This window comes from Lutjanus erythropterus, chromosome 11 (genome assembly GCF_056507025.1).
Source record: "Lutjanus erythropterus isolate fLutEry1 chromosome 11, fLutEry1.hap2, whole genome shotgun sequence".
NCBI classification, from domain to species: domain Eukaryota; kingdom Metazoa; phylum Chordata; class Actinopteri; order Lutjaniformes; family Lutjanidae; genus Lutjanus; species Lutjanus erythropterus.
Window position 1 is genome coordinate 7243393 of NC_139327.1, and position 13872 is coordinate 7257264.

Genomic DNA, 13872 nt, shown 5'->3' on the forward strand with positions numbered 1-13872 from the left:
AGAATTTTAATACTTTTAATTAAAACTATTTAATTTTCAGGCACCAAAATAATGACAGATCGGGTTCACAGCTCAGTGTGACTGAATTTTTAAATAAAATTTTGTTGACTTTCTAAAAATTCAAGATTTAGGTTTATCTAAAAAAGAATAGTACATTTTATTTCAAAACATTTTGAGTTGGCCTCAAAACTGATCAGTTGCAGCACATTGTCTTGAAATGCTGAGTTGTCTCGGGTGTAATGTTTTTTACAGTGTAAAGTTGTTTGTAATTGTAAAAATATGTGGCCTATACACCAAATTAAAAAACTAGGTTTTAATATTTTGTCACCTAAAATGTGCGTCATAGCCTACATGTATGGCTCAGAGCCATTTCCCCTAAAGTTTGATGGTGAAGGCGTCTTCTTAAGTCTCCTTAAACTCCTCATGGATGTCAAATAAAAAAAAAAGCCAAAAACGTCTCCTCTGATCATAAAGGTTACAGACTCCTGTTGTAGTGAGATCCACTGAAATGCTTTGGACCTCAGATTCTGGATCCTCTGCTTGAAGGAAAAGAGATGGTGAGCCGCTGTTGAACCTCATCATTCCTGAGGAGAAAAATATCTCCTCCTTCACTCCTCCTCATTTTAATGACACCAGTGTGGTCAGACTGTGTGACGAGCCCTGCAGGGCAGAACTAAACCTGAACCTGATCTCAGAACTAACAAAGGATCTGAAACTGACTCAGAATCTAAAACTTACTGACTAAACAGAGCACACTGCTGAACCTCAAAACACCCACTGGTTAGATTATATTGCAAGATTATTTGGTTTGTAAGATCTGTTAGTTCAAGTGTGTTTTGAAGCTTTAAGGGATGTTTGTAGTTTGTTGTTGATGTGTTTTTATAGAGTTTTTATTTCACTGTGTCAGTTATGCAGTCATGTTAAAGTTTGGGAGGCAGCTCAGGATATTATCATGAACAGATTTGTATTGATGCACTGAGAAAGTTTCATGCACTTACATAACTCACATATTTTGCTTCATCCAAGCCTATGAATAAATGTCACCTGTCTCATCATAGATTTTTAAAACTGCAAATTTCTAGATCGCAGTACTGGATCATGAAAACTGAAGATACCCTGTTATTTACAGCCTACAGCTGTTTTTATTAATATGAAGAAAACTTACAGTTGCTTAATGTGATACAGTTAGAGATTGTTAAAGTCTAGAAAAACATCATATTATTGACATGATAGCAACAGTATTACACTGTAAACTTACTGTATGATACTGTAAGAACATTACAGTAATAAACTGTGGTGTAAATCACAGCAGTTAAGCTGTAGAAATAACAGTATAATAATAAAAACCCTGCTGCCACTTGTTTACAGTTATTTCACAGGGTCATGTGTTACAGTGTAGAATTAGACCACATGAGAAATATGGTGAAATTCTGGACAGAGTTGAATTGTTGCCTACATAACCGATTTGATCAGAATATTTTATAGGATTCATATGTCGTCTATAACAGTTAATTTTGGGGACAACAAGGACACAGTTTGGGACAACTATTTGCAATTCGGGACTGTCCAGAATTTTTCATGACACCTGAACGGACAGAAGTGTTCACAAGCTCCTGCTTCACTGAGTCACATCTTTTAGTCTCACTCATCTCTTCATAACTATTGGTCCAGTATTTTTGTTATCAGTGTTACTTCAGGTGCACGTTGAGTCAGTTGTATTAACATCACTTTTCAGGGTAATGTTGGATACAGGAGTCTTGTCTAAAATAAAAGCAGATGTTGTGGCCTTCTTGACTGATATGACTCTGCTGGAGGTCATCTTCTCCTGAGGCTTGGATCAGAGATGTTCAGTGAAGATTAAATACAAACTGCTCGAGTCTATGGTTAAATGTTTCAGTGAAGCTGGCTGCTGTTTTTATTTTTACTTTAATGCTGCTCATGAATCCATTAATCTGTGGCAGTAATGTTTTAGCAATTTACCATGAAGACTGTGCTTGTTTTTTTGTTTTGTTTTTTTTCTTTATTCTTCTGATGGAAAATCTGACAGAGTTGACGTCATTTCACAGCAGATATTTTATTTTTTAAAGTTGCTCAGAGTTCTTTAAATGCTAATCAAAACACACATTTTTAAACTATAATTCTTATTTATTTTTTTTCTTTTCAGAAGGGCTACAGAGCTGACATGTTATGGTTGAGACACATCTGATAGCAATATTATTTAATGAATTTGTCAAAAAGTAGAAAGTTTGCCTGTTAAACATGAGACCTTTTTATGTCTGACTAAATAATGTTTTTGTGACAACTTTTGACAATAATACAATTATTATAGCACATGTTATACATATCTTATGAGACTATCTATTGTTAGTTTTATATTCTGAAGGTTTTTAACAATTTTTTTAATTGTTTGAAATTGAATTCTTATCTGGGACAATCAAATCATATCAAATCCATTTAATGTCAGTTTTACTCACATGGCAAAATAATTTTTTTTTTGTTTTTTTTTAGAATCAAAGTGCCGGGTTACATACTTAAATAACACATAACTACCTATGGACAGGTATATATATATTGTATATTCTTTCATTCAATATTTTGATGAAGTTGTTAAATTTTAATTTCAAACTGGCTGTGATTTATGTGCTTTAAATTTCCCTCTAACTTTCATGAGGAAATTACAGGAGGTGCTGTTTCTGATTTTAAGTGTGTTCAAGTGTTCATAAATTTAGAAAATGTGCATCCTCCCAATGAACTGCAACTCTGATGTAAAATTCTGGTTAAGTCAGAAAGTCAAGTTGCTCAAACTGAAATGGGTTAAAACTGAAATGAACTTGAACGTCGGGGCTAACAAGCCCAGTCAACAACTGAGCCTGAACAGAATCACTCAGAGCGCGGCGCGTCAGACTGGCAGGAAGAAGAGGACTTGACTTATATACTCACCCTCGTGTGAGGAGGATACTAGGAGATACTAGGGTATGAGGAGGGGCCCACACAGAATGCCTGTGTACGGGGTCCAGAATTTTGTGCTACGCCCTTGGCTCAGACCTCCGTCCTATCAGGTTCTGTCTGTTGGTTGAGTCTGACCAAAATACAAGTGGATCAAGTGTTCCTGGTAGCAGATATTCAAGTGTGAATTTGTCATCTAGAATTCACGCTTCTGAATTTCTGAAACCGATCAGGTTGCCGTGGGACAGACACAAATGATACAAGGTCCTAATAATGGACAAATCTCTAATAATAGAATGGTCAGAAGTCTTCTATATAGGTCACTGAACTGTCATGTGATGAATCATGAGCTAATGTTTTGTTGGCAGTGTCTAAAACTTGATGTTTTTCAGTGTACCATGTGTACTGCATACAGGTTGAAAAACCAGTGTCTCTTTCCAAAGATCATGACTCTGTTACTCACCATAATCCACACACCTTGTTGTTTGCAGTAGAAACTACTTTAGAATCTACCGGAACTTCTTTCCTTCTACTCAAAACAAAATAGTTCCTACATGAAACTGCTCACAATAAGGTCTGTGGATTATCTTGATTAACCAGGTCATGATTTTTGGAAACAGAGACCGGTGTTAAATTTTTCAAATGATTTCTTTTTTGATGTTTTGAAAAAAACAAAACAAAACAAAAGGATGGACATATAGCACTACAGACCAGAGGAAAAAATATGTATTTTTGGGGTGAACTGTCCCTTTAAAATCAGCTTTTAAAAACTACACCATCCGATATGAACTTCTGCAAACATTCATGGAAAACAATGGTTCAAAACCATTGCCAGTTTTCCATTGCATTAATTAACTAGCATTAAAATTAACAAGTTAATTAAAATTAACAATATGTTTTATGTTTTTTTTAAGTTTTGCACTTATATTATCCAAAATGTTTCCAATAATGTTTAAACCCAGAGCATTTCCATTTTAATTTAAGTAATGCTAATGGTGTGTTTCACTTGGTTGCCTTTTGAATGTGCTCTACATCAGAGAAGATGAAGGAAGTCAGATGTAAACAAAACTTCAATACGTCACCTCGTCCATGAACATGATCTGTGCCTGAGTCGTGCCAGACAGCTTTTCATTGAAAACAATAACTCTCATGATCCCACAAACTAAATGTTGGATTATTGTTTCAGTGTGAGTGTGGCAGAACCTACATGTTGTGGGTTAAACTTCAACATTAAAAGCGCTGTGTGGATTTTTCTTGTAAACAAAAAAGAATGTCTTTTTTGACATCCATAGCCAGCCAAGGGTGACTTAAGACAAGCACTGATAACATTTAGAAGAAAACGTGTGGCACCTTTAATTTTATGAAATATTAATACTTGTTTTGCAATCGGAGAATGTAAGAATGACTTCAAACCTATGACAATAATACATGAAAATTAAAATGTTAACAAAACATAGCTGTTATTCATTTCAGTTTAAGTTTTTGTAAAAGCCACTGGAGATTTGAAGGTATCTAGCTGAGTTTCAGGAGCAGGACCTCAGCTCAGCCGTGCCTCCTCTGGCACCTAACCCTCTCCTCCTTTATCCCTCTGTCCGTCGGGTCCTGAGGAGGTCCGTTGAATCTGGGTGCTGATTCCCCTCCTAAGTCTCCCCAGAATGCAGCCATTGTGCGAAGAAGAGGAAGATTCAGTTCTATTCAAAATGTTTTCACTTTTCATTTGTTCCACCTTGTAATTAAATCACTTAAACACAGACTGTTGATGGTGTGGTCCTTGCTAGTGAATATACATGAATGAAAACAGACTTGTGAATATAATATTCTACCAATAAATCCCTGTAAATCTTACTCACTGGATCTTTAAAGTCACTGTTGCTTTGTTGAAAATATGGTATAAAAACAGAAAGAAATTCATCATTACAGATTAACCCCACATCAGCTCTTTAGACTTAACTTTTGTATGGTAGTAAGAGGATGAAGGGATGAACTGAAGTTACATACCAGCAGAACTGACCACAGATCTGTCTGTCGGTTCTGTCAGGATTGTGAGAAAGCCAGTATTTTATAACTTCATAGGAGGAGCGTCCAGCTGCAGTGACTCAGCCTCCAAATCCTTGTGGTTTGTCCAGCATCTAAAAAATGGTCTTAAATGTTGGAAAGTGAGATGATTCATCAGTTTCACAGTCAGGAGGGTGTTTTTTTTTTCCTCCCACGTTGAACCAAACAGGTGACCTGAGCTTTAATAGATTTTCCTGTGAATTAAATAGAAGTGTCCATTGGCTCTGCTGCAAACTACAATATATTACTGTGCTGCTGAGCTCATTGATTATAATGCTCTTTATCCAGGAAGTTGCTGCCAGTTGGCACAGTCACCAGAGGGGAACAAGAAAGCTGTTCTCAGTGTGGAAAGTGGAAATGGCTTAACCCCTCAGATAGATTATGGCTTTAGATCAACAAAGATGCTGTCAGTGGGATATTTGATGGACTTTCATACTGAACAGGATTTCTGTGAACAGCAGGAGACTCTCGAGGAGGATTGGGAGGAGCAGAGACATTATGGAATGACAAGACTGACAGCGCAGATCCAGAATCCTCACTTCACACAGACACACACACACACACACACACACACACACACACACACACACACACACACACACACACACACTAGGGATGCATCTAAAAGCACAAATAATGAAATGGAAACAGACATTTCTGCACCACTTTACAATAAAAATACTTATTTATAAATATTTTATAATTAAGTCAACTAGGCAATTAAATTGAACCATTAATAGATAATTAAACAAGTTATAACACAGTTTTCATAGGTCGATGTGGGCTCACTATTTGGCATGATTGAGCACTACCACTAGTGAGTATGAAACAATTCACTCTGAAAATATCACCATAAAAAATATTACCTAAAATTAAGTGTTTGAATCTGGTATTTTCATAATAGTTCATTTGAGATTTGTTAATTTAATATACTAAATTAAACTTCTTACTATAGTAACTCATTAATAAAAATGTGGTGTAGCTGATAGGTATAAATGCTGCTGAAGACAAAGTGAGTTCAATAAGAAATGAGATCTGAGGCTTCACAGAACAGATAAATGTTGGCTCACTATTTGGCAAGGAAAAAAGTCACTGTTGTCCTGTTTGTCCAATGTTTTGTAACAGCTTAGTGATGATTTATAACTTATTTACAACCTGTTATATAAAGTACAAAATAAAATATAAAATAACCTGTTAAATAAAGTATAAGTTGCTCATTATTCAGAAAAAAAACATTACATTAAATGTAACAGTAATGTTTAGAGTGCGACTTTTTTACTTTTATCTAAATACATTTTTACAGGACTTAATTAAACATATTATAATACTATAATGCTATTATAGTATTATAATACGTTATAATATTATTATATACTCATAATATTCTAGTAGAGTGAACTGCAATAAGATTAGCAAGTCAGGGAACATGAACACAGCATCATTGCAGCTTAAAGCTACTACAAGGAACTTTTTTATTATGTTTATTTTGGAGGACACTGTGGACAAAGGTGGTCATAATTGATGTTTCAGCCACAAAATACAAAGTCAAAATTAAAATGATATAAATAAAAACCTCCTCCTGCTTTTTTTTAACTGGGTAAGGTACTATTTACTGTAACTCGGGCTGTGAGAATGTAAACACAGGCTCGTTTCAAACATGATTCCCTTCAACTGAAGGATATATATCTTTAAATTTCCTCTGTGCTCGGTGTGCTCCAGTTTAAGGGATGGTGGTGGTTGGGTTCAGTTCATAAAACTTTAATAACAAAAATAAAAAAAAAAGTGAGAGAGATGAAAAGTACAGTATGAGCATGTGGAAACATATTTCAGAATAAATCATATTCATGCTTTGAAGGCACAAAAATTGCAGTGCTAATGAATATTAGATTAGAAAATACAACATGTGCCTTATGTAATGTGATTTCCAGTATAAACCACGCCCACTTGAGGTCTTCTATCCAATTACAGATACAGAGACAGATAATTTTGTTGGTTGAACAGATATAAATACAAATAATGACATATGTGTAGCTTTAACACACACAGACGCAGAATAAAAAGCACACACAAACGTCTCCAGTAATATTAGAAGTGAGTTTTATTAATCACAAATAGAGTGGTTCTAAAATGAACAAAAACAGCCCCAGCAGGCCCCAAATGGACATTCTACTGTATGTGAGTTTGGTTCAGAGGATCATGTCTTCCTTACATGACACACCAGTCCTCAGTCAGTGACAGTTTAACAGTGCTGGATCAGTGGAGCGCTGCTATCCATGAGTTGAAAGACAATGGTGAGTTAGCTTTAATACAGAACACACACTGGAAACACGTCTCCCCGTGGTGTAAACGATGTAAATAACCTCTCGCTGTGATGTAAATATAATCTCCATCACCGCTGCCTTACAACATCCAACCAGGTCACAGGCGAGCTCGTTCAGGACCGCCTGTGGGATAAATGGAGGCCTACATGTAGCTGCTGTACATGTTTGCGGCTGACACTGTGCATGAACTCGGCTTCATAAAACGCTCAGACTGCCTGAATAATTAGAGCTCCATCACAGCTGCATGACACCTTCATGAATACAACTCTTGGTTTGAACACTGTGTTCTTTTCTGAAGCCGCAGTGGGCTTCAAAATCAAATCCCCTTGGTGTTTTACTGTAAATGAACGTCTTCTTAAACGCGTTATAAACCACAGCTCAGATATAAACGTCCCTGCTTCGGGTATCCTTCTTTCTCTTTTTGCCTAATAGTGCTATTTATGTGTCTTTACCAAAAATAATTCCCACTATATTTAGGCACTTATAAATTTCTATTTCTACTTCAACATGTCTACACCTTCAAATCTATGGAAAAAAAGCTATTTACACAATTTGCAGATACGTATGTAAAGACGGGAGGTGGAAATTTGCGGTGATATCATTCCTCTCAAACGCCGTGCTCGTGGTCAAATGAATGCAAAACATGAAGTCTCCTTCCGACGGTATCACAGAAATGTACATGTGGGAGAGAGTCTGGCTGCAGAGAATCTGGGCTACTTTAAAGGCTGAAGGCACTTAAGAGGAATGAAATTTGTACAAATGAAGAGGGGAAATGTATGGAAGTCCATTACTGATAATGTGATGAAATATAATGAGCCATTATAACAGGAACCTGTCTTCAAATAATGGTTTAGTAAAATAATAATTTAGATACTATGTCATTATTTTGAGATACTGAGTCACTATTCTGAGAGTTTCTCCTTATTTTGAAAAACTAACCCATTATTTTGAAATTCTAAGTCAACATTTTGAAAACGTTTCTAATTATTTTGAGAAACCAGCTAACTGTTTTGAGAAAGTAATTCATTATCAGTATTAATTCTACTAAGTCATTATTTTAAAATGATGAATCGTCATTTCTTAAAATATTATTATTATTCTGAGAAACTTTGGAAGATAATTTTGAATATTAAGTAATCATAATGAGAACGTTTCTCATTATTTTGAGATTCTGGGTCATTTTTCCAAGAAATTTTTATCATTATTATGACTTACATGATCTTTTTTCCATCTCACTGGCATTAATGAGCTTCCACAGAAATGCATCTGTGTGCTGCAGCGTAACTTGTCTGTCACCATATAATACACCTGTAACAGGACTGATCTGTGAACTTGATTGGGTTAATAGTACACTTTAGAAACATCTCGTGGTTCCTCAATGCAACGTGTTAACTTGGAAAAAAGACTGAGCAGTGTTGACTTCCTATGTGCAAATGTTGGGCTGATCGTCTCTACCACGACTGATATTCGGGTTCATATTTTACCACACTCGATTCAAAAACATTCATAACAGCTGAACAAGAGATTCATACGAGCTGCATGGAGGCTACATAAATACTGAGACATATTTTTGTGATTGTTTTATCTGGTTGGAGCTCAAAAAGACGATGAGAAGCAGCCAAAAATAACAGAACTTTAAGTTTTGTTGTTATAACAATGTACTAGTCACCTTGTTATGATGAAAAATGTTTCACATTATCACATTTTAATATGAAACATTTCATGTCGTAACAAAATAAATAGCATGTTATTATACATCTGTTATTTCTTGTTATAAAATGTTGTTATGAAATGTTGCCAAATGGTGAAAATATATTGTGATAACCTGGAAACATCAATAAATGTTTCATGTTATAAAAAATATATTATTATGCTTTGATGTGGAGTGTTTCATGTTATAACAATAATTTATTTTATAGCAAGAAACCTTTCTTGTTATAATGTGATAAGTTTGTATGTTATAATAATGTGAAAAATGACTTGTTATAATGTGAAAACATCTACAGTTCCATAGAGTCAATTTGCCACGTTGCTGTTAAGAAGCTCTTGTTCATGTGTTATGAATGACATGATAAAATGTCACCTTTTCTCAGTCTCACAAATGGAAAGAGTTTCATATCGCCTCAAATAGGATTTTTTTTTTTTTTTTTTTTACATTTTTCACCACTTTACATAATCTTGAGAGAGAGAGAGAGAAAAAAACAAATATCTATATACAATCAGTACAAGAGTTAACCCTCCAGACCCCAGCTGTGTGTGAGTGTCAGCTCAGGGTCAGCTCTGTGTGCCTTCAGCTCGGCTGAGAGGAATGAGTCCAACATGAGCTCAACAGGATTCTTCTTTCCAACTAAAACATTTAGTCACAACTAAAGGTTAGAAATGTTAGAGGAGCTCTACTCTCTAATTAGCACAAATATTAGCCAAAAAAAAAAAGAGTTTGTAAACAGACTGGACATCAGCAAATACCAACCAGGATCCGTGTCAAAGACTGTTGTGATTAATGCACTGTAGACTCGGGACATTTTACTGATGTTGGTGCTACTTTTAGCAATTTTAGCTTAAAATAGGTGACTCAGTAGTTCAATTAACAATAAAAAATTCTGGTAACAGGTTTCAAGTGTCTCTGTATCAGGTCATCCTTTTTGTTTCTGTTCAGAATTCAATTTTTACTCAGTAAAATGTCAAAGTACCATGTCTAGTTTTTCAAGGTGTTACAACCTTTCACGCAGATTTTCCTCTAGTTCTGTTGGGTCTGGAAGGTTAACTTACAAACCCTGTCTTATTATTATTATTATTATTATTATTATTATCATTATTATAGTGTAATACTGAACGTATGTATGACAGCAAAACTCTATCCTGGACAGTAAATTCAATATATACAAGATTAACAGCAAGCATAGAAGGACACTTAAAATCAAGAAAATGCAGCACTGATTGTGGACAGTGTTTCACAGCATTTGACTGGCACTCTTCAAAGCCTCTTACAAAGACTATCTACAAACATCAACATGGAAGTCTCTCACAACAGAAGCTGGGCGTCCCCAGAGGAGAAATTAAATATGTAAGACCGCCGATCAAGAACCACATCTTGATATGTTAATACGAGTTGTTTTTGTCTTTCTTTCTTCCGATTGCAAAGGTGTAAATGCTTACAGCTTGATGCAAAGTGGTTAAAGTGTTACATATTTTTATCCACAACCAAATAAAAAAAAAAGAAAACAACACATGTTAGTATTTTACAAATATTTAAAAAAGTAAACCTTTATCTATAGGCATTTTAAAATATATTCCATCAAAAATAGTCTGACAAATTTCAACAGTAGAAAAGAAATGTTATACAAATGACAAAAGGTTTGAAGCTAAACGTTTACAGTAGAAAGGTGTCATGATAGACTGACTCTGGAGGACAGAGGCTCCTCCGTTTCTACCTGCAGAATAAAGAAATGTTTTGTTTTCTCCACCTCGGTCAGTATTTGAAACCATGCACTAACTGTAAAGTAAATACTCCATAATTGAACAAAAGAAACCAGTTGGCGGTGATAAAAGTAGACAAATGAATCTCAGTCCCTACGTGTGTAATAGTTTGACATATTGTTTGTCCTGTGGAATCTTGTCACCTTTGGCAAACTTGAGTAGTTGGATTTGTCAGTCATGCTGAGAGCTCAGAGCATGAGCTGTGGCAGCTCCGTGGTCAGACGGCGTGGAGTGCAGTCCCACATGTCATGTCTTTCACTCAGCACAATGCCCCTCATCATCCTCTCCCTTTTCAGATCACAAATGACGACTTGTGTCGGAAATCTCCCTGCAGAGAGGAGCAAGAGTTAACACTTCATCATATGGCAGAAGTGGTTCCAGAGTAATACAGAGATTTTTCTCCTGACACTTTCATGAGTGTATGTTTGTCTTGTATTATGGGAGAGATTTTACAATTAACTTTCTCTAACAGATCAAATCTAAGTTACTTTAAACAGGAATTTGTTTTAAGAATAACTCATTTTTAACCATGTTGTTGTGTCTACCTGACTAATGGAGATGCCTTTTTTGTCCATCATCAATGTACAGCCACTAAAAATGCTTGTTTTTACCACTGATGGGCTCAGATTGTTATTTTAAGTGACAACATTATGGAAAGGATCCCTACAGAGACAGAGTTTTTTTTTATTTAAGAGTAAGATCCTGTTTGTTTAACCAAAAACAGCTGTTACATCGCTCTTGTCAAAGCCACCAGACTCCATTTAGAGAATCAGTAATTGTATCATTGTAAAAGACTCCGAATTCAAACATGACAGAAACAAAATCTGTCCATCTGTCTTGCCACTGTCCCAACAACTACTCTGATTTGGCTGAAAATACTGTACTGAACAATATAACACCAGTTTCAGGTTAACAAAAAGATTTCTCTCTTTAGGAATAACGACACTTAAAAGAACAATCTGAGCCTGTCAGCGGTAAAAACAGTTTTAGTGGACGTATGACGGTGGTCAACTTCACATTGCGGCCTGTTTCGTGGCTGACGGCTGCAGCGGTCTGCCTCAACAGAGGCTGCAGGACAGAGTCCTTAAAGTCAGAAATTATTTAGTATATTAGCACTTTCAGTCTCAGTTCAGAGTCAGTGGGTTTTTTGACAGGTTTTTGGTTAGATGCCTGAAATAAGGTCTGTGGTTAACACAAGCTTAAGAGGTTTTCATGTTTTGTTTTACAACATAAAACACATTAGTAAATACACACCTCATGAATTTTGAAGCTTTTACGTGGTTGCTAACAAGTAACTAAATGAGACTACAGTAGCTGTGCCAGACATTAAATGTCAACACAACAACCACTAGTTCATAGTGCCGGTGATCCTGAGTCACACAACCGTCTTGTAGTTTGTCAGCCATTAGCTAACGTTAGCTTTTCACTTCTGATTGCATTATCTCTTCCAAAATCAAGTGGTGTTCATTTTTGAAGATTATCTCGCTGAAGAAAATGGCCACATGGCTCATTTTCTGCACAAATTCTTAGGAAAAATTTTCGTTTAGCTTTTTGTGGATGGAACCAAAGTGATGCTTACTTTTGCCTACAAAAATCCATCCAAATGCCATCCCAATACTGGACCGATTTCAAAAACTGTCCCCATCAGTCACAAAAGCATGGGAAAATACCTTTTAACTCTTCACATTTTATACACAATCACAGGTACACAAAAACAGAAGGATGCATATACATTCTTGTTGATAGATTAAAATATCTGTATTCATGATTCTGTTTTATAAAGCTCAATCAGTGTGGAACATGAACCTCAGTTCCACTCCCAAAAGTAGGCACCCTCTCAATCAGCTAGTAATAACATGACATGACATGACATGACATGACATGACATGACATAACATAACATAACATAACATCAGAACTCATTAGAACTTTCAAGAAGTACAGTTTTACTGATTGGCAATTTTTCCAACACTGCCAGAGTGGCTGCCCTTATGCATGACTGTGTTTATTTATAGCACACATGAAGTCATTGCATGTACCTGTAACCCATCACCAGCATCTACATTATTATTAGACATCAAGAAAGACAAACCTCATCCTCTGTCCTGACGTAGTCCACTCCATCTCCTTTACTTGGAACCTTGTAGCTAAAAGACACAAAGCACATTGTGGTTTTATGTATGGCAGGTTGGAGCAGAGCTGATTATAAACAGCTACACGTGTGTTTGTTGATCGTGTGAATGGGATGATTGATCTTGATGTCTTACTTGTTCCCCGTCTGTTTTTGGCTGGAGAAGAAGCCCCGCTTGTATGCACAGCAGATCCCCACTGTTATACATAAGAGCACTATGACCACCACCAGAACTCCCAGTCCAATCCCAAGAAAATCAATGTCATCTGTGGAGGTCAAGACGGTAGAAATTAAACACAAAAGACACAATGACAGTGGAGTATACTCTCCAATGCGTCTTTCATTAAAGCGTCTATCAGCCCTGATGATCTGTTCCATCACCACAAAGGTCAGATATTTGTATCTGTGCCACACTTACAGACTTCCATCTGCTGCGGTGGACACTCAGCGTATCCTGCATCGTTCTTCGCTCGGCAAAAATACTCGCCTGCATCTTCTTTTCTGACAGCGATGAAGTTCTGCATCAGGGAAATCAAAACAAATCCGATTAATGAACAGACTCTCTGATGGTCATGCTGTCAATGGTTTGATGCTGCGACTATTGATTGTTTTTATTGTCGATTAGTCTGTTGATTATTTTCTAAATTAATCGATTAATTGTTGTTGTTGTTTCCAAAAGCCCAAGGTGATTTCCTAAAATGTCTTGTTTTGTCCACAACCCAGAAAAAATCAGTATACTGTCAGAGAGGAGTGAAGAAACCAGAAAATATTTACATTTAATAAGCTGGAATGACTGAATTTTGACTTTTTCGCTTAAAAAATTACTCAAATCGATTCTCAAAATAGTTGGAAATTAATTTAATAATTGGTTCAATGATTATTAGTTGCTGTTCTACAATATTCATTTAGTCAATAGCTGATTATAAAAGGCTTTAGAGACTG

General features: G+C 35.9%; 1 protein-coding gene across 1 annotated transcript in view; it reads right to left on the bottom strand.

Moving 5' to 3' along the window:
- Positions 1-10239: 10239 nt before the first annotated feature.
- Positions 10240-13872, bottom strand: part of jam3b (junctional adhesion molecule 3b) — a 45425-nt gene continuing 41792 nt past the window's right edge. Inside the window, exons 6-9 of the mRNA XM_084730659.1 lie at positions 13349-13448; positions 13067-13196; positions 12892-12946; positions 10240-11127 (exon numbers count right to left, since the gene is read on the bottom strand). Coding sequence (XP_084586785.1) covers positions 11092-11127; positions 12892-12946; positions 13067-13196; positions 13349-13448 — 321 coding nt within the window. The 3' untranslated portion in view covers positions 10240-11091. The remainder of the gene's footprint in view (positions 11128-12891; positions 12947-13066; positions 13197-13348; positions 13449-13872) is intronic.